The sequence below is a fragment of the Neltuma alba genome, unplaced genomic scaffold (genome assembly GCF_004799145.2).
Source record: "Neltuma alba isolate B1F8T4 unplaced genomic scaffold, ASM479914v2 tig00006255_pilon, whole genome shotgun sequence".
NCBI lineage: Eukaryota > Viridiplantae > Streptophyta > Magnoliopsida > Fabales > Fabaceae > Neltuma > Neltuma alba.
In genome coordinates this window covers 13,657-39,789 of record NW_021634404.1, presented here as the reverse complement: position 1 = coordinate 39,789, position 26,133 = coordinate 13,657, and the positions used below count along the sequence as shown (strand labels likewise).

The following is a 26,133-nucleotide window of genomic DNA, read 5'->3' as shown; positions in this document are numbered from 1 at the left end:
TACTAAAACAATTAATAATCAAATAATGCAAAAAAAGACTAAATAAGTTGACAAAAACCCATAAAAAAGATATCAAAATATATAAAAATAAATGAGTTTGTCACTCTTCTTACTTGTGCTAATCAAAAGACTAATCTGTAAGTAATTTATTTAATTCTCTCATCAATTTTTTATGCGCAGTATGATCACTCATATAATAATCTGCTAAGAAAAAGTGACATGTGATATGAGATGGAGCTCACCTACTATTATGTTTTATTGTCTCTATAATCTATTTATTTTTACCGAGCAGAGAATCTTGATTTCCTTGGTTTTTGTCTCTCTCTTATTTTGTCTTATGATGGGTATGCTAACATTTGGTTCAAATTCTTTTCTTTTTCTCTTATTATATGTCTCCTTGAGTGATTGGAGGAATCTAGATCTTTTTAACTAACATTTATAGAAAATTTTCTTAGATAGGAAAGGAAATAAGCAAAAATAGACTAGGCTTGTGGCTTTATATATATATATATATATATATATATATAGAGCATTTTCGATATATAGATTATCTTTTAGAATGTATCGTTGGCCCTGTTTATTAGTAGTCTCATCTTAGATATTTATTATTATTACATACTTATTTCCATATATGACACTTATTGGAAACTATGATGTAGGAGTAGTAAGTGACTAAGAGATAGTAGAACTCAACATAGTAATGAGGTTTAATAACAAGGACAATATTGGATCAATCTCATGACAATTTTGATACTTAACCTCCTCCTTTTCTTTAAAAAGAGACTTATATTTAAAATTAAATAGGTTATAAAGCAGCACAACTAATTTTTTTATAACCCTTTGAACCACCCGGTGTTTGACGTATTTTTTGGATACCAAGTGTTTGAGCAACCAATTAATCTGAATCGAAGCTTTGTGTTAGAATGCCTCTCCCCAAGAGTCTTTTTTAACAAAGTGGGATTTGAATTGAGTTCACCCACTTTGTAATCTAGCTGATCTACTGCTAGACCAAGTACCTTGGATAAACAACACAAGTAATTATAAAATCATAATAATGCAAATAATAAATTAATTATTACATGTTACCCACACGCATGCTGGCCTAATGGCCTATGGACAAGGCCTATTCTTGAAGAGACCTGCTTGTTGCTAGGTTTGAATTTGACCTCTTTAACAGACAAGTTAGACAAAGCCAAACCCAGCTTATACTATTAATTAACTAATAATTAAATTTTGACAGGCATTATATATTTATTTTTTGGTACGATAAAACTAACTTTTTTACTATGAATACCAACGATCTATTCAAATTATTTTATTTTCCTGTGTGTATGTTATTTACTTCATGTACTCAGCAATTGCATTTGATGTAGAGATTGGAACATCAAACCCGAAGTTGTTGGGAAACGCAATCATGTGCTCATGAGATTGAATAATGACTTAAATGAGATTGGACTTCAAAAAGGTTACAAATTATATAGAAAAGAAAAATGTTTCTGAGATTTTTCAGGTTTTGAAACCTAATTATTTGAAGTATGTATCAACGTTAACAATACTAGCTTGTTTGGAATTTTGCAGAAGCTGGGATTGATCGAACATGGCGATCGCGCGTGTTCCTGTCTCCTTCTGGAATTGTGGAGCTTTTAAGGGCTTTGATCTTCCCCAAAGAAACCATTGAGCTTCAACTCTTTGATAACACTTCTTAACAAGTGGTTAACTCTAAAAACAAACCTACATGCATTTGAATTAATTTTGCCACGTGGATAAAGTCAAAATTAACCAGATTACAGATTCTATATAAATATAAGAACATGGGAGGTTATGAGCATAACAATTTTTTAATTATTTTTATGTTGATAATATACGATTTTTATTTTTAAAAAAGCCTCTTTTTATTTTGTATTTTGTAGCAACTTACATGTTGTTTAGTCAGCATCTGCGCCACATGTTGTTTAGTCAGCATCTGTGCCAATCCTAATTAATAAATTATAGGCATAGAAACTAATGCCTATAACTGATGAAACTATAAAAACTTAATAAAAAAAACTACAAGGAAATACCAATTAAATATTTTTTCCCTAAATTAATTTAACGTATATAAGAAAATAAATAATAAGATTTGATTTCAGCAGTTCACATTCATATAAACAGTTTGCAGAAAAATCATATTAATTCCACCTAACTATTAAGTGATCTCTTTCGGGGGCTAAAAAGGTAAGCAGTGGAATGCTGAAGAAGAAGAATCTTTTATTGTTCATTTCTGGTGTGGACAACATTGAAGATGAGATTTCAGTCCTGAAATCTATCCACGAAGCATTCAGAAAGACAGAGAGAAGCAATAGTATGAAATTATATGGGTTCCTGTGGTGGAAGGCGATGCAAATGAAGATCAAGATAAGTTCAAGCTTATGAAATCAAGCATGCCATGGTACGTATTACAGAACTTGTTGGTCATAAAAGACAAGAAGGTTCTAGAAGAGGAGTGGCATTACCAGGGAAGTCCTATTGTCGTCATCACAAACCCTAGAGGTGAAGTGATACACAAAAATGCACTTCACATGATCTTCCTTTGAAACATCGAAGCCTTCCCATTTCGACCTGAGCGTGAAGGATCTCTCATTGTTCCATGGAACTGGTTTTGGAACGAAGCAACTAAGTTTTATCCAGAGATCAGAAAATGGGTAAGTTCCAAAGTCAAGTAATCAGTTTTTTTTACCCAAAATCATCTTCGATATATTCATGCACTAGATGTCCCAAAATTGTATCCTCCAAAATCCAATTTACCTAAAGCAAAGTTGTATAGTGAAAGAAAAGAGAGTTATGTCTCACTTCCATTAATTCAAATTGTGAGAAATGGCTGTACATGTCCATACATGCGTACGCATATGTATATATGTATATACGTATATGTATTACTTCTTTCGTTATCTTCTATAAACTTTTGTTGTATCAAAATATATATAAGATTTATTTATTTTGTTCTTCCAAAATGGTCCTCGTTTTTAGATTGCGACCATATTTATTGTAGAAAAAGACAATTGCATGGATACTCTACACACAAGATCCTTTTCTACTTGAATGTCACTCAAATTTCTAAAAAATCAAGACACTTTAACCAACTTACTTAAAAGCATCTTATAAAATGGACCGGAAGGAGTGTGTGTGTGTGTGTATTGCGACTTTACATTTTTCCTTTTGAGTTATGTACACTTTAGGAGAGGCACATAATCAGTAGTTTGTGTCTTTCCTATTTAGTTTGTGTTTAGATCACTTACAAAAAGTCATTTTTACACATCACGAGAAAAATCTCCTCTCGCATGTTTACTTTGTACAGCATAAACTCGAGTCCTACATATTATACAAGGCGACCGAGGGCAGAAGGTACAATATTCATGGGAAGAATGTGGTTTGCAGTGCATTATATATATGTATGTATATATAGACACACACACACATGGCAGTTTCATTTCTTTTCCAAGAAACTAATGGACCATGAAATTTTTGACGACCTATACGGATTTGGGACGACAAGTACGTTATCATCTATGAAGGGACTGATGCTGTCCGGACACAAAGGATTGGTACATTAATAGATGCCATTAAAAAGGACCCAATCATCAGGCAAGCAGACGCAACAATTGAGCATTTCAAACTCACAAGGTGTCTGATCCAAACCCTTCATCAAAGTTCTGGGACAACATAGCACACTGTTTCTTAAGCTTAGTTCAGAGAAACAGCCGCGAACAAGACCCTATCCTTAAAGACATTCAAACATTACTCTCGTACAAGAATGACAGGGCTTGGATTCTTGTAAGCAAAGGCGAGAAAGTTCTGGTTTTGGGGTAAGATCCTGTAACAACGAGTGTACTGGAGAACTTTGATGATTGGAGATTTAACATTCAAGTGCTTCAAGGATTTGGCAATGCATTTATAAATTATTGTAATCAAATGAAGCCTAGTGTTCCTGATCATTGCCTCCACTTTGAATTGAACAACATTCGATCGAGAATTCCGATTTCCATCACTCGTCTTGAGTCGTCTTGTCGGAAGAAGATAATGGAGATTGAATTTGTCTGCTACAAATGTTGCCATGGGGTCCATTATCAGCATTCATCGTCAGAGAAAATGAACGGCGAGGCTGACAACCTGGTTCTGAAATCCAAGTGGACTCCATGATCATTCATCCATGAGCTAGTTTGCTTTACGTATAATAATGAATAAAATTATCTGTGTGTTTTAGGTTCTTTATGTATCTTCGTTGTGTGCTACTTAGGTTTGTTCTCTGGACCTATCTGTTGTTTGTCTGGGGTATTATATTGTGTGGATGTTGCATGTATATGTTGTGAAAAACGAAGCATGTGTCAAATAAAGTCCTATGTTGGTTTGGTAAGATAAGACCAAGTCTAAAAAAAAAAAATCAAGTGACGATGGGCGGTAAATGGATCAAGAGAAAGGTGGGCCTTGATTTTGGGCTAAAATTCTGCATCGCTTCTTATCTATATGCCTAGTTTGATCTGCAAAATTTTTATGCATATGATATTTCTAGAATAAAATGCGACTAATGAAAGCATAAAAATGGAGACGAGAGTATTATATATTGATATTATACACTTACTTTTAAAGAGCTGTTAATGGGCCGAGTTTATACAGATTGAAACCTAATAAAGGGGATTCAGATCCTCTCAAAATTCTCTCCCTCATCTTCTCAACATTCCTTTTTCACCTTTAGATAAAAAAAAAAAAAAAAAGATAGTATAGATATAATCAATCATGATTTTATTTTCTTTAGAACCTTTTCCAACTAATAAGCTTGCTAGATATTTTTGTGAATTCTTGCTAGATATGATAGCTACTTCTGTGATTTCTATAGCTAGAAAGGAATATTAAGCATTGGTTGTCGGTTGGAGAATATACCAAAAAGAAATATTCCAAGTTAACATTAATTCCTCAGTCACTAACTATGGGCCTTTTTTTGGGCCAAAAGCATGTGTTCTTGATGACGCTATTCTAGACATCTTTTTTTCCTCTTACTTTAACTTGCATCGAGACAAATGGATAACTTCTTTTATTAGAGTCAGCTTATACTAACTAAATAGTCAAGATTGATTCATTAATTCTGCAGCCTTTGTTTTGAAAAAGGGAAATGGTGAGCTATTACCAACATCTTATTCTTAAAACTGATTTCTATGTGTATCTTTACATTGATTATTTATATTTGAAGTCCTATGTTCCTGGACAACGTGACACGTACATCTGATTTCTTTGTTCTTTGCAGTGTTCACAATCTTATAATATTCTGCTTCCCTTTTAGCTTTAGTATATTGCAACCTATTCTTTCCTTGAAGGGTTAGAACCCAAAAAAAAAAAAAAAAGACATCCACATGGCATCTTTCTTCTGAAAAGTTAAAGTTCTAACATCAAAAAAAAAAAAAAAACAAGAAGAAATGGACGAAACATGCTTCAAAGTTACTTGTTATTCCACGCACATCATTATCAGCTTAAGTAAAGGACACGTGATTTCATGTTTACTAGGGATAAGAGAAAGGCTAGCTAATAAACTACACACATTTATGAAAAATAATTACTTTCATGTAGTTTTGTTTCAATCGTAACTTAATCCCTAAACTTTAACTCTGTAATGCTAAATTTTTATGGTTTTGACTCGATTGAAATTTAGTCCCTAATCTTTAAGTTTGTGTAACTCAATATCCCTATAATTTTGACTTAATTAAAACTTAATATACTTCCAGTTCTTAATATAAGACCTCATTTAACTTTTATTTTAGTCCTAAATATAAGATCTGACTCCGTTTTGTCTCTCATATTTATATATTCTTTCCAAGATAGTCCTTCTAATAATGATAATTATAACTAATACACTTGATTAGTAAGGATATTTTAGAAAAATAACACATGTTTATTACAAATAACTAATTTAACTTATTTTCTTAATCTCCTGAAATTAATTAATCAACTAGCTCTTATAATTAGAACCGGAGGTAATACCAAGTTGCACCAAATCAAAGGCTTTGTTCTGAGTTTCAACCAAGACAATACTTTAATCATTGAATTGCACTAAGTCAAAATTCAAGGACTAAATTTCAACCAAGTTAAAATAATAAGAACCAATTTAAGGTTTAGGAATTGAGTTATAGTCGAGTAAAAATAATTAATTATATGGCTCCGGTAAAGTGATTTATACTCTTTGCTCTTGTCCCGATGCAACCATAAGCCTATAAATATGGTACTGCGCTGCATGGTGATTGCAGATTAACAGTACACAAGACGTCATTTGCTTGATTCGAAACCTTATATGCAGAATGGCCTCGACAACCACGTCGGTGAGAATGGTGATGCCGGATTCAAACGTGAAGCCACTAACCCTAGATGATAAGCAGGTCTTGGGTTTGGTTTACGATTGCTATGTCGTGAACAAACCTGGCGAAACCTTTGACCCAGAGGCTCTTTTCAGTGTTGTGTCGGACATTCTTGTTCGTTCATTTCGTACTTCTGATCCCAGCACAAAGGTAATTAAAGATCTTCCTTCTCTCTCTCTCTCTCTCTGATGAAAAAGTATTGCATCTTCTTACAGTAATATATATGATCTACAAATTGTATTGTTTGTTACAGCATGATCCGCTGGAGAAGCTGGACAAGACTTATCTTGCCAATCTGGAGCCACCGATAGATCTACTCAAGCGTTTTGCTTGTCAGGTTGTAACTCAAACATGCATTATTTATACTTGTATATCAAAGAATGTTTCATTTTCCTAAATTTCTATTTCTGCACCAATCTAGTATTAGGATATACTCAGGTATATGCAAATATCTTTCATTTTTCACATAGTTGAAGATAAATTGCATATAACTAAAGAAAAGCTACACATACTTGCTAAAAATAGGTTGCACTTCATGAGTCCTTGAAAAATTTCAAGTTTTCTTAGGCAATGAAATTTTGTAATTGGGAAACTTTCAGCAATATGTTCACTCTTCAGCCCCAAAACCGTCATTTTAATTTGAACCCAAAACCTTAGTTTTAGAAGCTATAGAGTTTGAAAACCCTTAAAAACACTTTAAAAAGCGCTTTCACACAAGTAGAGAGGAAATTCCTCTCACATGCTTACTTCAGATATAAAATCACCCTCAAAAAGCTAATCCAAACACAATAGCTTTTGGCCTTTTGATCCTAGAACCATGGTTCCAATTCTATTCTTTTTAATTAATCAGATGGTCATTAAGTAGTATTTGGCATGATGATGACAGATGAGGGGGACACAGAGGCATGAGTACCACACAAACGCCCATGAAACAACAATGTCAATACTAAAAACTCTGGACTCATACTCATGGTGTGCAAAAGCAGTGACAGCACTGGCAGCTTTTGCTTTAGATTATGGCATTTTCTGGCATCTATATGAACAGTGGCTTCAAAGACAAGATAGCAGCCTCGGAAACTCATTGGCTGTGTTGAGCAATGTTCATGCCATAAGCAAAAATAGGGACATCTACGACTACAACGTTGTGGTGAAGAATGTGCTCATAACCGTTGGACATATGGTTAGGTTGGAGAGTATAATGAAGACTTATGACGGCAAGAACATTCCAACTTTGGAGAAAGCCATGCATGAATTCCCTGCTTTGGTTTACTGGACTGTCCTCACCGTTGTTATTTTGGCTTCTCACATGGATATTCTCTCTGGCCATCCGTAAGTTGTCTCCCTCCCTCTCTCTCTGTCTCTCTCCCTCTCTCTCTCTCTCTCAAAATATACACACGCGCACACGTTTGATTAATATATATCATCTTTTATCCTTAAAATTTGATTTTGTTTTGGTTTGGCATCATTAGTTTATTTTGATTCATATGAAATTTGAAATAAGTGATTTTAACCCATGAAATTTGACTTCATTTTGGTCCACTTAAAAATTTTTGGTCCTAGAAACAGTATTTTTAGAGATCAAAGCCAAAATGAAGTTAAATTCCAGGGATCAAAACAACTAGTTTCAAATTTTAGAAACCAAAATCAAAATAAGTCAAATTCAAAGGATTAAAAGTGATACCAACCCAATATTTACTTGAATTACATGTTTGTGTATAAAACTATTGGATGCGTGTGGGTGAAGTTTAAATTTGGTATGATGTACGCCTGTATCAATTTTGAATGACATAATAAAATTTGATTTTAAATTTTCTCATATTTATGTCATGCATGTGGTCGATATCATGCGTAACTCAAACTCCTTAATTTAGTTAGCTTTCTTATTTAGTAGTAATAATTATAATTCATAATTATTGTGCAACCACTTTTTTCAAAAAAAGTTAACATTCAAAACGCTAGTAAATAAACATTCAACGGTTTTTCTTCTTTTTTTCTTAACGAAGATATTCTTAATGGGAATCACACTTTATATTGTGGATTCAGGCTGGGCAGGTATAAATTATCCGATATTGGCAGCAAGATCTCCACCATTGACATGAGGCTCAAGGATTATCTAATCCAGATAGACCGTGAGAAAGGTAATTCATTCATTTCTATTTTTGTGACACAAAAAATTCATTGAATTCAAGTTAATATAAGTTCATCTATACATACATATAAACTACTATTGTATTTCTATTGCAGCCTACATAGATGATTATCGATACCGCGATAGGATAGCGTTTCAAACTCCCACAGAAATCGTACAGGTCTTGAAGTGCCTGCTTTTCCGTAGAGATGTGAATGACCCACATGTCTATGACGGCTCCACTGGAGATATGGTTTGTGTATTATATATTGAACAAGAATCCAATTTATCATCTTAATTTGAACCTATTTTACTGGGTTTAATGCTATTTTCAGTTTCTGAAATTTGATTTCATTTTGATTTTAATTTCTGAAATTTAAAATCATCAGTGGTTTTAGTTCATAAATTTGACTTCATTTTGGCTTGCCTGAAAAAATTTTTGGTCCTGCCATTCCAAGACACTGTTATTTGTCCCTAAAACCCGTTGATTTTAAATTTCAAAGACCAAAACAAAAAGGAGGTTAAATTTCAAAAACTAAAGATAATACTACTTTCGATCCTAATTATAAGACCCTATTTGTATACTACAAAGAGGTCTTATAATTAGGACTGGAGGTATAAAAAAGGGTCTTATAATTAGGATTGGAAGTATACAAAAAGGGTCTTATAATTAGGATTGGAGTTAGTACTAACTCTATCTTGTTTAATAAATAAATGTGCATACAGTGTGTGCGCATGCATTGTAATGATCACAAGTTCAGAGGAATGGTTCATCTCAAAAAACTAACATTACGTGGTGAAAGAATCCATTGAAATTCCCGGTGTGGGACTTATAACATGCATACGTGTGCAGCAACACTAGCTGATTGATATTATATTAACTTTTCTATGAAAATGACACCGATCACACAGATCAGTTAAAGGGTTTCTTTCTTTTTTTTTTTTTTTTGGGCATGAGCAGGTGAGCATAGAAGTTTTCAGGACGAAGCATGTTGTGCTGTTTCTTTCTGGGCTGGACAGTATAGATGATGAGACATATCTTCTGAGGAAAATCCATGAGGGACTGGAACAGAGTGATCCAAGAATTGTAAACGGATTCAGAAAAGATGAGTTCAAGATTCTGTGGGCCCCCATTGTTGATGAAGAAGAATTAGAAGGAGACAACTTCATCTCAGGCAGCAGCAACAAGAGACAGTTCGAAGAGATGAGGAGGAAGATGAAGTGGTACGTGGTGGACTACACGATTATTCCTGCAATATGCAAGAGGCTGATCAGAGACAGATTGAAGTATCAGAATAATAATCCTATAGTGCCTGTGTTTAATCCTCAAGGTAGGCTCACAAACGACAATGCGTTGCACATGTTGTTCACTTGGGAACTCCAAGCTTTCCCATGGCGCAAAGGTGATGATTTGCCTCATGTTCAGAAATGGAACTGGATTTGGACTGAGTTGAAGAAAACCATTCCTCAAATCAATAGTTGGGTACGTACGTACGTACATGAATTTTTAACATTTTATTCGTAGGGCATAGTTTAACTAACATGTTCTCTTTTCATAGTAGTTACTTTCCTACGGCCCTGGTCTTTTTTTTTATAAGATTTTAAAAAAAAATCTCGGAAGTTTTATAAAATCTTTCTACATATACTCTTACACAATGTTTTTCCAACCCCCAATAAATGCTTTTACCATTTTTAGTAATTTAATTAGAGGTTAGATTTTGGGAGGAAATTTCATACTCAGCAAGTACTAGTATTCGAATTCAAGTATCATTAAGCAATTAATTCTCCAAATAGGTATTTATGGGCAATTTTCCTGTGTTGGAAAGAAGAAAGATATATTTAGACAAACAGCTTCGCTGATCTCTATGAATTTGGCCCCTTTGATATTATATTAAGCAGCGAAGGAGTAATAGGGGCAAGAGAATATTAGGAAGAACTCCCACAGAATATACTAGGAGTAGTTTTTGTCTTAGCACTATATATCCTCCGTTGAGGATTAAAATGAACAACTTCTTTGTGCTTGTGAATATCAGATCAATGATGACGATTACATCATTATCTATGGACGCACCGAAACTGACTGGTACGATGATCAGTGGTTGAACAAGATGCCAGAAGCACTGGAGAGAATTAAAAAAGATCACGAGAATATCAGGAGATTCGATATTTGCATAAATTATTCTCACCATGGAAAAGGGCACAAGGAACGTTACACTGTTGCTAGGTTCTGGTCTTATGTAGAGAGCACATTTGACAGCATGAGGAGGATGAAGGCGGAGGATATCGACGAGGACACATTCCGGCAGGTTAAGTCCTTCCTCGGCCTCCGACAAGAACATTCCGGCTGGGTTCTTCTGAGCAAAGGCCCAAACGTTAAACTGCTTGGTCGGGGCGATTGTTTCTACCAGACACTGGATGATTTTGATTTATGGAAACACAACATCGAGCAGGATTCTGGGTTCGACGTGTCTCTTAGAAATTACTATGAATCTGTGAAGTCAGAGTTGCCACATCACGCTGCTCATTGTCGTCAGATGGTGCTGAAGAATTATCTGAGTAATATATATGATCCTGTTCATTGCCCAGATTGTGGGCTTAAAATGAAGTTACAATCAGCAGAATACACTTGCTGCCATGGAGACAAAGATGAAGTTATTAATGATGCTGATGCTAGTGGTGGCAATGTTGAGATTATGAGGTAGGGTTTGATGCATGTTGAGAAAGAGGAATAGAAAGAGATTTGTGAATCTCATTTTTGAATTGGTCTGAATCTTATCAAAATCAGTTGGGAAAATATTGAGTATGGTACAAGCAATTTAATCACTAAAAGTTTTTATAACAAGTAGATAGCATGCAATGATAAATTCTGGTGCAGGAAACAGCAGCAACAAGTACATGCTGTTTACTTATTGTAAAACGTTTTAGTGATTAGATTGCTTATATTTCTCATTTTATAGGATAGGCAGCTCTGATGCACAGTAGACCTAGCATGACGGAAATGGGGTCCACCTTTCTCTTTCTATCCCTCTCTCATATTTCACCCTTGAAATTATTGATGAAGGCTTGTTTCATTATTAAGTAGTTATACTATGTTCAATGTTTTAACTGTTTGAGTAGGGATGTGTGGGTGTGTGATTTTAGCTGGCCTCTCTTTGATGTCCTATCTCATTAGGTTTCGAATAAAGGCTTCAAATATAGTGTGCTTTTGTTGTTATGTAAAAGTTGATTGTGATTCATTATTATTTACAATAAAATTTGTTCTTAAGGGTTTTTTTTTATTCGTTAAAATTATTTAATTTATCACTTTTATGCCTTACTCTTTTTTCTTCACTTAAAATTATATAACTTCAATTTCGCACTAAAAATAAGAATATTACAAAATTTTAAACTAAAGTGGGCTATATACGCAAGTTTGTATGAAGCCCACAAGTCAAGTCAGAAACATACAACATAGAGTCCAAATACAAATTAAAGAGGAAAAGAGAAAAAAAAATATAATAGAAGAACAACTAATAGCTATTGAAACAAACAAAATAAAATTATCAAGTACTATCTTCCATTCTTAATATAGGAGTTGCTTACCTAATTTAAATAAATTAAGAATATCTTCTAAAAGTATTTGCTCTTGATGACGCTTTTTAAGGCATTTTTGTCTCTCTTACTTTTACTTGATGGAGACATAGAGATTATATTATAACTTTTTGATACGATTAGGGTCAGCTTAAAACTAATTAAATAGTCGAAATTGAATCATTAATTCTATATAGCCTTTGCTTTGAAAAAAGGGGAAAAGTGAGCCATTAGAAATATCTCATCCTGTATCATTGGACAATGTCACACACATACACACAATCACACGTACAACTTATTTCTTTGTTCTTTGCAGTGTTCACAATTTTATAATATTCTCTGCTTCAATTCCTTTCACCTTTAGTATATTGCAACTTATTCTTTCCTTGAAGGGTCAGAACACAAAAAGATATCGACACGGCTTCTTTCTAAAAGGCAAAAGTGCTAGCATCAAAAAAAGCAGAAATGGATGAAACATACTTAATTCAAAGCTTCATGCTATATTTTATGCACATCATTATCAGCATAAACTACATACATACAAACATACATAGAGAGAGAGAAGAAAAATTAATAATTTTATCTCTATAGTTTTACTTTACTTTAAGTCAATCCCTAAATTTCCACCTGTTGGAACTTAGTCCTTAGTTTTATTTCAATTGAAACTCTTCAATTTAATGCAACTCATTAGTAACTGTCGTTTTAGCAATTCAAAACATGAGTCTTTAGGTTTAACTTTGCTCCTTACACTACAAAAAAATTGACTCTTAGCAGCGATAAAAAATCACCGCTAAAAACTTTCAGCGACGACTTTTCGCCGCTAAAAAGTTATTGCCGTAATAACCGTGGCTGAAAACTTTTAGCGGCGACTAAAAAGGTCGCCGCTAAAAGTATCTTTTAGCGGCAACTTTTAGAAGTTTCAGTGGTGACATTTGTCGCCGCTAAAGACACTTTCGGCAGCGACATTCTTGTCACCGCTAAAAGACTTTTCAGAAGGGATGTTTAGCGACGACTTTTTTGTCGCTGCTGAAAGTAATGCCTAACAAGAATTGGCTTTACCAATGCCACGTCATCACCACCGGCCGCCACATCATCATCATCGGCAGCCATGTCATCACCGCCACTGCCACGTCATCGTCACCAGCTGCCACATCATCACCAACCACCTCCACGTCATTGCCACATCACTCCTTCCCACCACATCATCGACCAAATATTTTTACCTTAAATGTGTCTTCTTCAAGGTTCGAACTCGTAACCACCTCCTTTCGTGTCCAATCTTCTTACCGCTGAGTCAGGTTGAATTTGTTTATTAATATTGTAAAGTAAAATATATATTATTATATTACACTTTCAGCAGCGACACTGATAGTCACCGCTGAAAGTGAATCTAATGATTCTCAAAGGTATACTTTCAGCAGCGACACTTTTGTCACCGTTAAAAGTTTTAGTTTCAATAGCGAACTTTCAACGGTAACTAGAAAAGTCGCCGCTAAAAATTTTAGTTTTAGCCACGAACTTTCAGCGGTGACATTTTTGTCGCCGCTGAAACTCTTAGTTTGAGCAGCGACTTTTTGGTGTCACTGCTGAAAGTGAATTTTCAGCGGCGACTTTCTTGTCACAGCTAAAAGTCTTGGTTTTAACGGCGACTCTTTCAGCGGCGACTTTTTTTGTCGCCGCCGAAAGTCGTCGCCTAAAGTCTTTTTTTTGTAGTGTTATGATTTTATTTTCTAAAATGCAAGTACTAATATTTTAAATAGTTAAAACTATATATAAGTATGGACTTGCAGAAAATCAAAATACAGGCACCAAGTTTCGACCAAGGAAAAACCATAAGGATTGATATAAAAAAAAAAAACTATAAGGATTGATTTCCAAATTTAGGGACTAAATTATATATAATCTAGTTGAAAATATTAAGGACAGGATGATTAATTTTCACATATATATATATATATTCCTTTGGTAAAGTGATAGGCCTATAAAGACTATCATTTGCTTAATTGATTCGAAACCTCAAGCAGGTGGGTGAACATATGAAGATGCCGGATTCAAACGTGAAGCCATTATTCCTACGGCATATGCAAGGGTTGGGATTGATTTACGATTGCTGTGTCTTGAACAAACCTGGCGAAACCTTCGACCCAGAGGCCCTTTATTTCAGAGTTTTGTCTCACATTTTTACTTCTGATCCCATCTTAGAAGTAATCATCTTCGTGTTCTACTCCCTCTCTCTCTCTCTCTCTATATATATATATATATCTCTATGTGGTTGAAAAGCAATGCATTGTGTTACCATAATATAAATTTGATCTGCAAATTATGTTGTTTGTTACAGTTTCACTTCCTTAATTTCTGTTTTATCAAATCAACCCCCCTCCAATTGCAAAATCTAATTTATTGCCCAAATTAAAGTACCTAAAGACAAGGGTTGTTGAGTTACTAAGGGTAACTCTTATTTAGCTATGTGTAATGAATATATCTTCAGCTACATGCAAATATTCTCTTGTTGTGCCCATAGTCAAAGATAAATTACACAGAAGAAGATTTTCAAGCACTAAAGATTAGTCACACCTGATGGGACTTTAAACAAATCTAAGGTACTGTATATTGAGTAATAAATTTTGCGATTGGAGATTTTTCATCAATTTATCCATTCTTTAACCGCCGGTAAAACGTAAGGGACCCACCGGTGGCGAAGGTAGGTTTTATATGCACATAGATATATTTTTCTAATGGGAGAGAAGCAATTCCTAATATTTTTCTAGGTTTTATATGCACATTTTGTATTATACTACCTTTTGTTTTTAATATAAAAGCTAGTTGAAATTTTAATTTGACTCTCAATATAAGATCTCAATCCACTTTGTCTCTCATCTTTCCTCAAAATATCCCTATTGATTGTAAGGAATTCTCACTAAGGAATAATTTCAATTATCCAATGTACATTACTGAGAAAGGTAGTTTAGGAAAACCAATACATTTGTGACAAATAACCAGCTTAACTATTTTTCTGAATATCTCCAAATTATTTATTATCTAACTCTTATATTAAAGAATCCAGATAGTTTCAATAAACCAGTTATGTAATTAACAGATGAGGAGGAGAGGGCGGCATAATGATGAACACCACATGTACAAGAGCCCGTGAAACAACAACGTCCCTACTGAAAACTCTGGACTCATAATCATGGAGTGCAAAAGCAGTAACAGCACTGGCAGCTTTTGCATTAGATTATGGAATTTTCTGGCATCTGATCCAAGGCAGCCTAGGAAATTTTTCAAACGACTACAACCTTGTGGCCAAGAAAGTTTTCACCATCGTTGGAAATATCGATAGGTGGGAGAGTATAACGAAGACTTACAATGGCAAGAACATTCCAACTTTGGACAAATCCATCGAAGCCATTCCCGTTTTTGTTTACGGGGCTGTCCTCGCCATTGTTGTTTTGGCTTCTCACATGTATATCTTCTTCGGCCATCCGTGAGTTTTTCTCTCTCTCTCTCTCTATATATATATATATGTTCCATGTTGAATTTGGGTTATATATGTTACGTTATTTGATCTGACTGCATCATCATCACAAGTTATTTGATCTTTTCTCTTCAAATCCTTGTGTCATCAACTTGAATAATCTTCTTCAATTCTGTAGTTTTTGGGCTTATCATTATATTGTGTTTATCTCTTTTCTAGCTAGTTGCACGGTGTGTAATTAGACAAAGTTCTTTCGTTCATGTCTTGTACCTATGGGAATCCAAATTTGAATAAGTGTGACGTTGTTTCGCAGATGAAAGTTCCATTTTTTAAATACTTGAGCTATACGCACGCGCGCACACATATATATTCCTCTGGTCTTTAATTAGGACCTAATTATTGAGTTAGTTTTAATCCTAAATATAAGACACATTTCTCATATTTATCAATTTTCTCTAAATTACCTCTATGATACTCCCTCGATCATAATCAAGTAGGAGAAGAAAAGGGATATTAAAAAAGATGATTATGGTGTTTTAGGCGAAAAAATTTCATATTTCTTATAATTAACTAACTTACCTAACTTCATGAATTTAATCAAATTAGTTAAATGAGTCTTATATTAAAGACTGGAGGAGTATAATGCTATTTGAGGTGTGTGTGAAATTTTAGATTTGATATGCGGTATGCCTATCTATTTTAAATAACATAATAAAATTCGATTCTAACTACTTTTTTTCGTATTTATCTCATGCATGTGATCCATATGTAATTCAAACTCCTTAGTGGTTAGCTTTCTAACTAAATAATAATCATAATCACTATGCGACCACCTTTTTTTTCCTTTTTTTTTTTTTTGGCATCAACAACCTTTTTTCTCCCCCTAAACATCGTAAACATTCAAAAAGCAAGTTATAAATAAACTTTCAATAGCTTTTTCTTCTTCCTTTTTTCTTTTTTCTTTTTTCTAATTCTTAGTGGGAATCACATTTACATATTGTGGATTATTCAGGATGAGCATGTATGGATTATTCACTATGGATTCCCAGATTTCCTATTTTTACGTGGAGCTCAAGGATTACCTAACCCAGATAAACGACCAAAAAAGTCATCAGGAACTTAATCAAGGGAGAATTTCACAAAAAAAAATTAAAATTACTAAATTTCGAATCAAGCTTAGTAACAAGATTTTAAAAACATTGAAATTATAAATAATAACACTTTTTTTTTCAGTTTCTTATTTGAGATTTACTAATTTCAAGCTTCTTTTTTTGTGGGATTCTCAACTTAATTTAATTCATTTACTGGCATTCAATAATTTATTAATTGGCCAGTTTTAATAAAGCACTCAAGGCCTTCACCTAAAATCAACATCAAAACACTTATATTTATGTTGATATACTCCTTTCGGTCCTTTATATAAGCTTCACTTTTGGAGATGGGTCTGATCCAAAATATATGCTTCATTTTTGAGTTTGTTTGAGTATTTATTACTCTTTTTTTATTTTGTCCTTAGTTGATTGTATTTAGTATTCTCTCTCTCATATTAATATTACATCCATATATTCTCTTTCATCATTTTTTTTTTACTTATTTCTTCTCATTTACTCTCTTAATAAATAAAGACAAATTTGGGAAAAAAATATTTCTGATCTATTTACTATTTTTAACTAATTTTAACTGTTAGTTTATTAAATATAATTCGATTGTTTGAAGCTTATGTAGAAGATAAGAGGATATTTTGCTTCCTTTTGTAAGTTGTAGCAACTCTAAGGCATTTTCGGTGGGGAAGAAAAGAAGAAGCTATTATTCTGTTTTTTATTTTCCGTAATAATATTTCCACTTGGCAACGGAGTCAAATATTCCCCTGAAAAAAGTACCATCTCTCGTTCTCGGTATATGAGCTGATGCCTCATTTAGTACATTGGAACTGAGACCGGATAACTAGAAGTGAGTGGAATTCATATAAATTAAAAGGGTGTTTGGATAGTCGGAAAAATACTTTTAAGAAGGACTTTTTTACAAATCGAATTAAACTCCTACAGATATTTACTTCGTAAACAGTAAAATTACTTCTGAAATTATGGTTTGGTTTCTATCCAAACACCTTCTAAGTTGTTTTGTGGTAGTCGCTTACCATAAAAAATGATCTCCCTAGGGAACTGAGATGAGTTCCACGGAACTGAAATTTTAAGACCATTATACCCTCGTACATTTTTTTGATTGACAGCTTTACCCACCCTTCCCCGTTCGTGATTCCTCTTCTCCATCCTCATCATTTTTCCACCTCATCATCCTCCTCTTCTTCAGCAATTCGAAACCCATTGTCAAAATTTCTGGTTTTCAATTTGTCTCCACCTAACAAATTTTCAGATCTGAGTAGGTTCGCATGATTTCTCATTTTTTTATTTGTTTTCATAGTTGTCTGATTCATGCTTTTTCTTGTTTTCTTCCTTAACTTTGGTTTATGCTCTTCAATGATTCTAGGTTGTAAGTGACGAAATCTTGAATTTGTTATTCCTTTAGAGTTCATGTTTGCTGGAAGTAGTGATTTTCCATGGTTCATGTTCATGTTTTTTGTGCAGAGTCGTGAAAATGACGGGTGGTTTCATTTTTTTTTTTCCTAAGCTTCATGGGTTTTTTGGCCTTTTCCTATTATAAATATGTTTTGTTAATAAAATTTATTTTACAAATCCACCAACACACCAAACATGTTTTTAAGTCCGCTTCTATCTCTATTTTTTCTTATGCGTCCACTTCTATTTCCATTTCCACTTCTATCTCTATTTTTTCTTATGTGCCCACCTGTATTTCCATTTCCACTTCTATCTCTATTTTTTCTCATGTGTCCACCTCTATTTTCATTTCCAATTTCATTTAAAAACAAGACTCTTCTAACTTATCAAACGACGCACAAGTAGCTGATTTGGAGATATTAAGAAAATTAATTAAACCGGTTGTTTATTATAACATATATGTATTGATTTTTTTAAACTATCCTCATTAATCATATGTATTAAAATTGTCCTTTAGTATATAAATATTTTGGAGAAAAAATCAGCATAAACTTAAAAAATAAACTGGATTGAGATTTTATATCTACCTACCATCAAATTCAACTTCCCTGCCGAAGCTTGTATATGCTGAAGATTTCCATTACTGAATTGTTCATACAGAATATAAGCTAACCCCTAACATCGTCATATGCCCAGCAACATGTCAAATTTCCCAGCTTTCTGACGTTCTGGGATCCCAAAAAGACCAAACGCCCGTCAAAATCTCATACCCTGTTGTGCGGAATTCTGGGTTGTGGCACCCAAGAAGAATTTGAACCTTCTTTCGTTACATTGTAAGGAGCTAATCCTTTCGTTAGACCCAATTCCATTAATACTGATGCACCTATAGGCTTTCCCTTTCCCAAAATGGGCTTGCACTTAGCCTAATTACACCTTAGCTTGAGATAAGAAATTACAATTTTCTACTTACTTTCTCGGAATGTACTCATTTTATAAATTCCAAAGATGAATTTCCAACACTTTACAAGAACTTTCTTCTTTTGTAGCTTCTTTAGCCTATAAAATAATACTAAAAATTTTGATTTAAAAATTAACTTCCAACTATTTTTCTCAAAGAAAATAGGTTCTTACTTCCAAAAGTTAGATTTAAATTGTTTACACCATTTTTTAAGGAAACAAACCTTCTCATAAAATCCTCAAATGCACAAAATAAATTTTCATAATTTTTTTTCAAATTTTCTTAGGCATTAAATAATTTCAATAATTATTTTCTTAATTTTACCCCAAATAATTTTTTTGGCCACTAAAATATTTTTGAACCTATATTCCTCAAACTAATTTCTTTAAACCTCATAGAAACTTAATAACCCATTACTCATAGCGTCAAATTTCAGGATATTACAAAATTAATTAATATTTTTCATTTGATCAAGAGTTTTTTTTTTCGAGACTTAGAGCACAAAGGGTTTTCACCCCTCCTAACAAATGTATTTCTCGGTCATTCAAACTTGTATTCTCCTCCTTATGAAAGTAAGGCTACTTACCACCTCAAGCAACAACTTGTTGGTTACAAAATTAATTAATGTTGATCTATACAAATGTAGATACATACATGTAAACTAATATTCTCTTGGAAAAATTACAAGAAGGTCCCAAAAAAAGAAAATAATTATCAATGAGTTTTAATGATAAGTGAACAATTATCATTTCGTATACTAGAACTTGTCATGTCAGGCTACTCTAAATAGTAAAAGGATTCACAGAAGATGGGTTTAAGATTTTATGGGCCCCATTGTTGATGATGAAGTATTAGGAGATATCATCTCAGGCAACAGCAACAACAAGAAGAGACAGTTTGAAGAGATAAGGAAGATGAAGTGGCACGTGGTGGATATTGGATGTGTTAGCTTTATTATATTGGGCCAATGTTAGGTGGTCACAGCCCATTAGGTAAGGTCCATTAGATATGAGGCCTATAAATGTAACCCAAGACTTTTTTGTATGTGTGCATTTTCTTCATAATTGAAATACATGTAGTATTTAGTTACACTGCACAAGCTCTGTTTCGTATTATGGCATTAGAGCCTGGGTTCAAGATCCATCGCACTGAAGAGGCCTAAAGGTGTTAAACCCATCTCACCTCCTTGAGAATCAAGAACAGACCAGAAGCCTTTCGTTATTTGTTCGTTAGCCTCGAAACTAAGAAACACACCGTAGCCCTTAAATCAGTAAACCCTAAGTCGATTACGGGAAGAACTATGGGCAACAAGAAAGTATCTGACAATGCAGCGATCAACTTTGCACATCCATTTTACCTTCATCCGTCTGACACGCAAGGAGTCTCGATCATCAATCAAGTCTTAACTGGGAGTGAGAATTACACAATTTGGAGCAAGGCAATGCTTATCATGTTAAGAGGAAAGAATAAAATCGGATTCATAGATGGTTCTTGCAAGAAATCCGATCAAGAACCTGATCTTCAGAGTCACTGGGAATGTTGCGATGTTGTGGTAATGTCCTGGATATTGAACTTTGTTTCTAAAGATTTGGCGAAGAGCTTGGTATATCTGCAAGAGGGGAGCGTGGCTTGGGAAGATATCAAGGAATGCTTCGACAAGGTATCTGGGTCCAGAATTTTTCCTCTTCACCGAGAGATACACTCTCTGCATCAAGGAGAGCTCTCAGTTTCTGCCTACTATTCACGGCTTAAGTAGCTCTAGGAGGAACAGGCTAGTCTCATAGTGGTTCCCTCGTGTAAGTGCCCTGCATCAAAAGAATTCAATGAAGTAATGCAACGCCAGAATCTATTGCAATTTTTGATAGGTTTAAGCGATGCATACGATAATGCAAGGAGTCAGATACTCCTCATGTATCCTCTATTGACAGTCAATCAGTCTTACACAATAATTTTGGAAGTAGAAGCACAAAAGGGTGTTGTGAGCATCGAAAGGATTAACCCTATAGAGGGAGCGGTAATGATCGCCAGGGGTAGAGGAAGAAAAGAGGAAGGGAAAGAGGAACCCCTACCCCGGAATGTGATCACTATCATAAACGAGGTCACGTGAAAGAAAATTGCTAGGAAATAATTGGATTCCCAGCTGAATATAAAGGGAATAAATCCAAGCAAAACCAAGAAGTCAAGGGCAGGTAGAATATTCCAAGTCGAAAAAGAGAGGCACTTACCAATGTGTCAAGCATATCACCAAGTTTTACACTGGAACAGTATGAGCGTCTGCTAGAGTTGTTAAAGAAGGATTCAAATGTTAATGCCCACACACTTAGTGGTACAGGTTTGCCTATTCTTATCTCATCTGGATTGAACCGTAGTAAATGGGTTTTAGACTCGGGAGCCACTACACATATGGTTAGTGATTTAGGGTTACTAGACAGTTATAAACCTTATGATGGACCAATTAAAACTATAGAAATCCCAAATGGAGACAGATTCTCTATAACTCATATAAGAGATGTTAAATTCTCCAATAGAATTGAATTAAAGGGCCTTCTCTACGCTACAGAACTTCAATTCAACTTAATCTCTGTTTCTAGGATAACTAAAGAACTGTTTTGTGTTGTTTCCTTTTATCTTGGTAGATGTATATTGTAGGACCTACAGGATGGCAGAATGAAGGGGATTGGTAGAGTACGTAGTTCATGGATTATACTTGTTGGATTTAGAAAAGGATTACACTAGTGTAAAAATTGATAGTGATACTTGTTGTTCTGTTACTCATACTGATTTGTGGCTTTTACATAAGAGACTTGGACATACTCCTATGAATGTAATGAGACATTTGGATATTGTATGAAACAAAACAATGACTATGAATAAAAGTTGTGATATTTGCTTTCAATCTCAGAAAACTAAGCTTCCTTTTCCTTCCAGTTGCATCAAAAGTAAGAATTGTTTTGATTTGATTCACATGAATGTCTAGGGACCTTACAAAGTAAGCACACATTCAGGTTTTCAGTTTTTTCTAACAATTGTAGATGATTTTTTTAGGGCAACTTGGACTTATCTCATGAAACATAAATCTGAAGCTGCTTACCATATTAAGAATTTTTTTGCTTTTGTTTTAAATCAATTTGGTAAATCTATCAAAATGGTAAGGAGTGATAATGGAACTGAATTTGTTAACCATGAATTAGGAGCATTTTTTTAGGAAAAGGGAGTGATTCATCAAACTACTTGTCCATATACCCAGTAGGATTGTGGGAAGAAAGCATAGGACATTAATGCAGATTGCAAGAGGTTTAACAATTCAATACGGTAAACCTGTTAGGTTTTGGGGTGAGTGTGCAAAAATGGCAACTTATCTAGCTAATAGAATTCCTAGTAGAATCTTAGGTTTTAAAACTTCCAATCAACTTGTTCATGGTCAGCCCCCTAGTTATGATCATTTAAGAGTTTTTGGTTGTTTGGGATATGCCACAGATTTAGTAAATTCGGATAAATTTCAACCTAGATCTCTGCCATGTGTTTTCTTATGATACCCTAACAATCAAAAGGGTTATGTTTTATTAAATCTGAAAGATCACAGGATTTTTGTTAGCAGACATGTAAGATTTCTGGAAGATGTTTTCCCTTTTAAAGTTAAGAGTAGTATTGATCAAGGTGGAGTATCCAATGAAATTAAACAAATGTTTTATTTTGATGATCATAATGATAATGTGATACAGCCCCTACAGATTATAACTGAACCTCATCAGGAAAGAAATCAGATTCAGGATGACCTTGTAACTAATATTAATGTTCAGGTCCCTAATGGTGAAATTGAAGTCCCTATTCCTCCTAGTGAATGTCCTATCCGAGATAGAAAACCACCTATATGGTCTAGGGATTATATTTGTAATTTGGCTCAGTCAAGTTCTAGTAAGAATTTTGTTCACAGGTCTGCTTGCAAGTATCCTATAGAAAGTTATATATCATATGATAATATTTCTCCTTCTTACATGTGTTGTCTTTGTTCTATTGATGCTATTACTGAACCTACCTATTATAATGATGTTGTAACTTATCAGAATTGGGTTGTTGCTATGAGGAATGAAATAGATGCTCTAGAACAAAATAATACATGGAAAATAGTTCCTTTACCTAAGGGAAAGCAACCGATGGGTTATAAATAGGTTTATAAAGTAAAATATAAACCAGATGGAACCATTGACAAATACAAAGCTAGCTAGATTGGTGGCTAAAGGTTACAGTCAAACTGAGAGAGTGGATTATAATGAAACTTTTTCCCCAGTAGTGAAAGTGGTTACTGTTAGGACTGTTTTGAAGTTAGCTGCTGTAAATGATTGGCCTTTGTACCAAATGGATATGAATAATGCATTTTTGCAAGGAGATCTTGATGAAAAAGTTTACATGACCATACCCCAAGGTTTTAAGAAACATAGGAATAATATGTTGTGTAAGCTGAAGAAATCCCTCTATGGGCTTAAGTAAGCCTCTAGACAGTGGAACCAAAAATTATCACTGCCCTTGATCAATGGGGGATTTCTACAGAGTAAGCATGACTATTCTTTGTATACTAAATATTATGATGATGCCATGGTGATTATTTTAGTTTATGCATATGATTTATTAATCACTGATAGTTCAAAACAAAGAATCAATCAGGTTAAGGATTTTCTGCATGGTCAGTTTAAAATTAAAGACTTAGGCATTATGAAATACTTCTTAGGGATTGAAGTAGCAAGGTCTAGGAAGGGTATTATGTTAACACTAAGAAAATATACTTTAGTTCTTCTTGCTGAAATAGGAATGAGTAGCTGTAAGCCTCTCACTTTGCCAATCCTACAACACTTGAAATTAATTGCCTATGAAGAAGGGAAACAAAAAAAGGAGGATCTGTTCAAGGAGCCAAGGAAGTATAGAAGACTAATAGGAAAGTTGATTTATTTAACTCTAACAAGACTTGATATCTCACTTCCTGTATAGGTCCTAAGTCAATTCATGCGACTACCAATGAAGTCTACGATGGTCTTAGGATTCGGCTAAGCTCAAAAGGGGACCTAAGGCTTAGTTGCTTCTGTAATTCAGATTGGGAGTCATGTGAGACCATGTGTAGGTCCGTGACTGGTTATCTTCTCAAATTGGGAGATGCGCTAATTGTCTGGAAAACAAAGAAGCAAGCTACTGTTTCAAGGTCCTCAGCAGAAGCAGAATACAGAGCATTGGGTTCGGCTATTTCTGAAGTTATCTAGGTAAAAGGTCTCTTGGGTGACTAAGGAATCTCTGTACAACAAGCAGTGGAAGTGCATTGTGATAGCAGATCTACAATTCACATTGCTACAAATCTGTTTTTTCATGAAACGACGAAGCACATTGAAATTGATTGTCATTCTAGCTGGTCCGTACATCCCCTCATATCAGAGGGGACGTACGGACCGACTAGAATCAAGTATAGGAATGGAATGAGACCCCAAGAGAATCTGCCTCTTGTAATCCCAAACATAAGAAATCAGACATATGATCGAGGTAGGATCTTAAGAGAACCTGTCTCTTACAACCCTAGCCATGAAGACACCACAAGGTTGATCACTCCCTTGATACCGTCAAGTATTCTCACGAGAATACAAGGATGCAAGCAAGGCTCACACAAAAAGAAATAAAATTCTCATTTTTATTAATTATTCAAAATCATCTCTCTGAAAAGAATACATATTGAATTATTTATAGACTAAGACTCTTGAAAACCCTAATATGAAAATCCTAATTGATAACCTAAGCCCTAAAAGCCCAGTATAAGTTTTTTAGAGCCTAAGACACTAACTAAATAAAATGCATCAAAAATAGATGCGAAAATACAACAAAATTAGGAAAATCAAAAGACTTTCTAGAATACTCTAACTTGCTAGTCAAGATAGAATAATCTAGATCACACACCACCTAGCAGGATCCCTTCATTAATGAGAAGGATATTATTTGACTATCTACTAATTAATGCAATACAAAATAAGTAAGTCTTTGCCTTCAAGAAGCAATCAATACAAAATAGGAAACTGTAAAACAGGAAACTAATTAAAACAAATAGAATCCTGTTTAATATCATATAAGATCACTCTTGATGCTTCTTCAATCTTCTTGGACCTTCCAAATAGATCTTCATAATTGCTATTTACGTCCATAAGCATGTATGGGCATTTTAGACACCCATTTAGGCTTCAATATGGTTGATGAATTACATTCTGGAACTCCTATGGTCCATAACACAATACATTTGGGCCCTAATTTAAAAGATTATAGCTCTAATTGACTCCTCCAGGTACATATGATTGTGTTGGGCCTTTAATTACATAGGAATTGGCTTCAAATCTCCTTTTAGGCTCTTGAAACACACTCTTGTCTTTCTTAAGGTCCAAGTGTTTACACTCTAATGACTCACATGCCATGGTGGCTTTTGGGGTGGCCTTCCATATGTCACGTCAAGCTTTGCCTGTGTCCATGTCATTGTCTAAGCAATGATCCATATCATCCTCCATGTAAGCATTCTGAAACTATAAATCCTTTGAGCACTTTGGAGGGCTAGTTGGGCCTCTAACTGGATGAGCATTTCTTGGACTTCAAGACCTCCATATTGAACACTTCTTGGTATACTATCACTTTGTGCGTGAGAAAGTGACAAAAGGATTTATCAAATTGCAACATGTCCGGTCAGCAGAACAAGAGGCAGATATATTAACCAAAGCTATTGGCAAAGAGATTTAGTTAAAATTACTCAGCAAGTTAGGAGCTTCTGAAGTATTTCAACCATAAACTTGAGGGGGTATTAGATGTGTTAGCTTTATTATATTGGGCCAATGTTGGGTGGTCACGGCCCATTAGGTGAGGTCCATTAGATATGAGGCCTATAAATGAAACCCAAGACTTTTTTGTATGTGCACGTTTTCTTCAGTCATATTAGTGGACTACATGATTAGTCCTGCAATATGCAAGAGGGTGATCAAAGATAGACTAAAGCATTAGAATGATAATCCTATAGTGCCTGTGTTTGATCCTCAACATAAACTCACAAACTACGATGCGTTGCACATGTTATTCACTTGGCAATCCAAGGTTTCCCT

General features: G+C 34.4%; 1 protein-coding gene and 1 long non-coding RNA gene across 2 annotated transcripts; one reads left to right on the top strand and one right to left on the bottom strand.

The window, feature by feature from the left end:
* The first annotated feature begins 6,326 nt into the window (after positions 1–6,326).
* LOC114749977 (protein SIEVE ELEMENT OCCLUSION B-like) lies at positions 6,327–11,583 on the top strand. The gene is made up of 7 exons (XM_028938527.1): positions 6,327–6,527; positions 6,631–6,714; positions 7,264–7,706; positions 8,421–8,515; positions 8,622–8,758; positions 9,467–9,988; positions 10,539–11,583. Exons 1-7 carry the CDS (start codon positions 6,348–6,350, stop codon positions 11,205–11,207), a joined length of 2,130 nt encoding a protein of 709 aa, XP_028794360.1. The 5' UTR covers positions 6,327–6,347; the 3' UTR covers positions 11,208–11,583.
* A 958-nt stretch (positions 11,584–12,541) lies between these two features.
* Positions 12,542–25,764, bottom strand: LOC114749975 (uncharacterized). Its single transcript, XR_003740603.1, has 4 exons — positions 25,667–25,764; positions 22,529–22,534; positions 15,888–15,892; positions 12,542–12,554 (listed from the first exon to the last, which is right to left on the bottom strand). It is a non-coding gene; the product is annotated as an uncharacterized LOC114749975 (long non-coding RNA).
* Between the last annotated feature and the right edge of the window lie 369 nt (positions 25,765–26,133).

What these genes read in the sequence shown, in the direction of transcription:
- LOC114749977 (XM_028938527.1), top strand. Translation starts at nt 6,348, where the DNA reads ATGGTGATGCCGGATTCAAACGTGAAGCCACTAACCCTAGATGATAAG. An exon ending in TCAAGCGTTTTGCTTGTCAG is followed by an intron (nt 6,715 to 7,263) that starts GTTGTAACTCAA and finishes TGATGATGACAG; the next exon opens with ATGAGGGGGACACAGAGGCA. An exon ending in ACGGCTCCACTGGAGATATG is followed by an intron (nt 8,759 to 9,466) that starts GTTTGTGTATTA and finishes GGGCATGAGCAG; the next exon opens with GTGAGCATAGAAGTTTTCAG.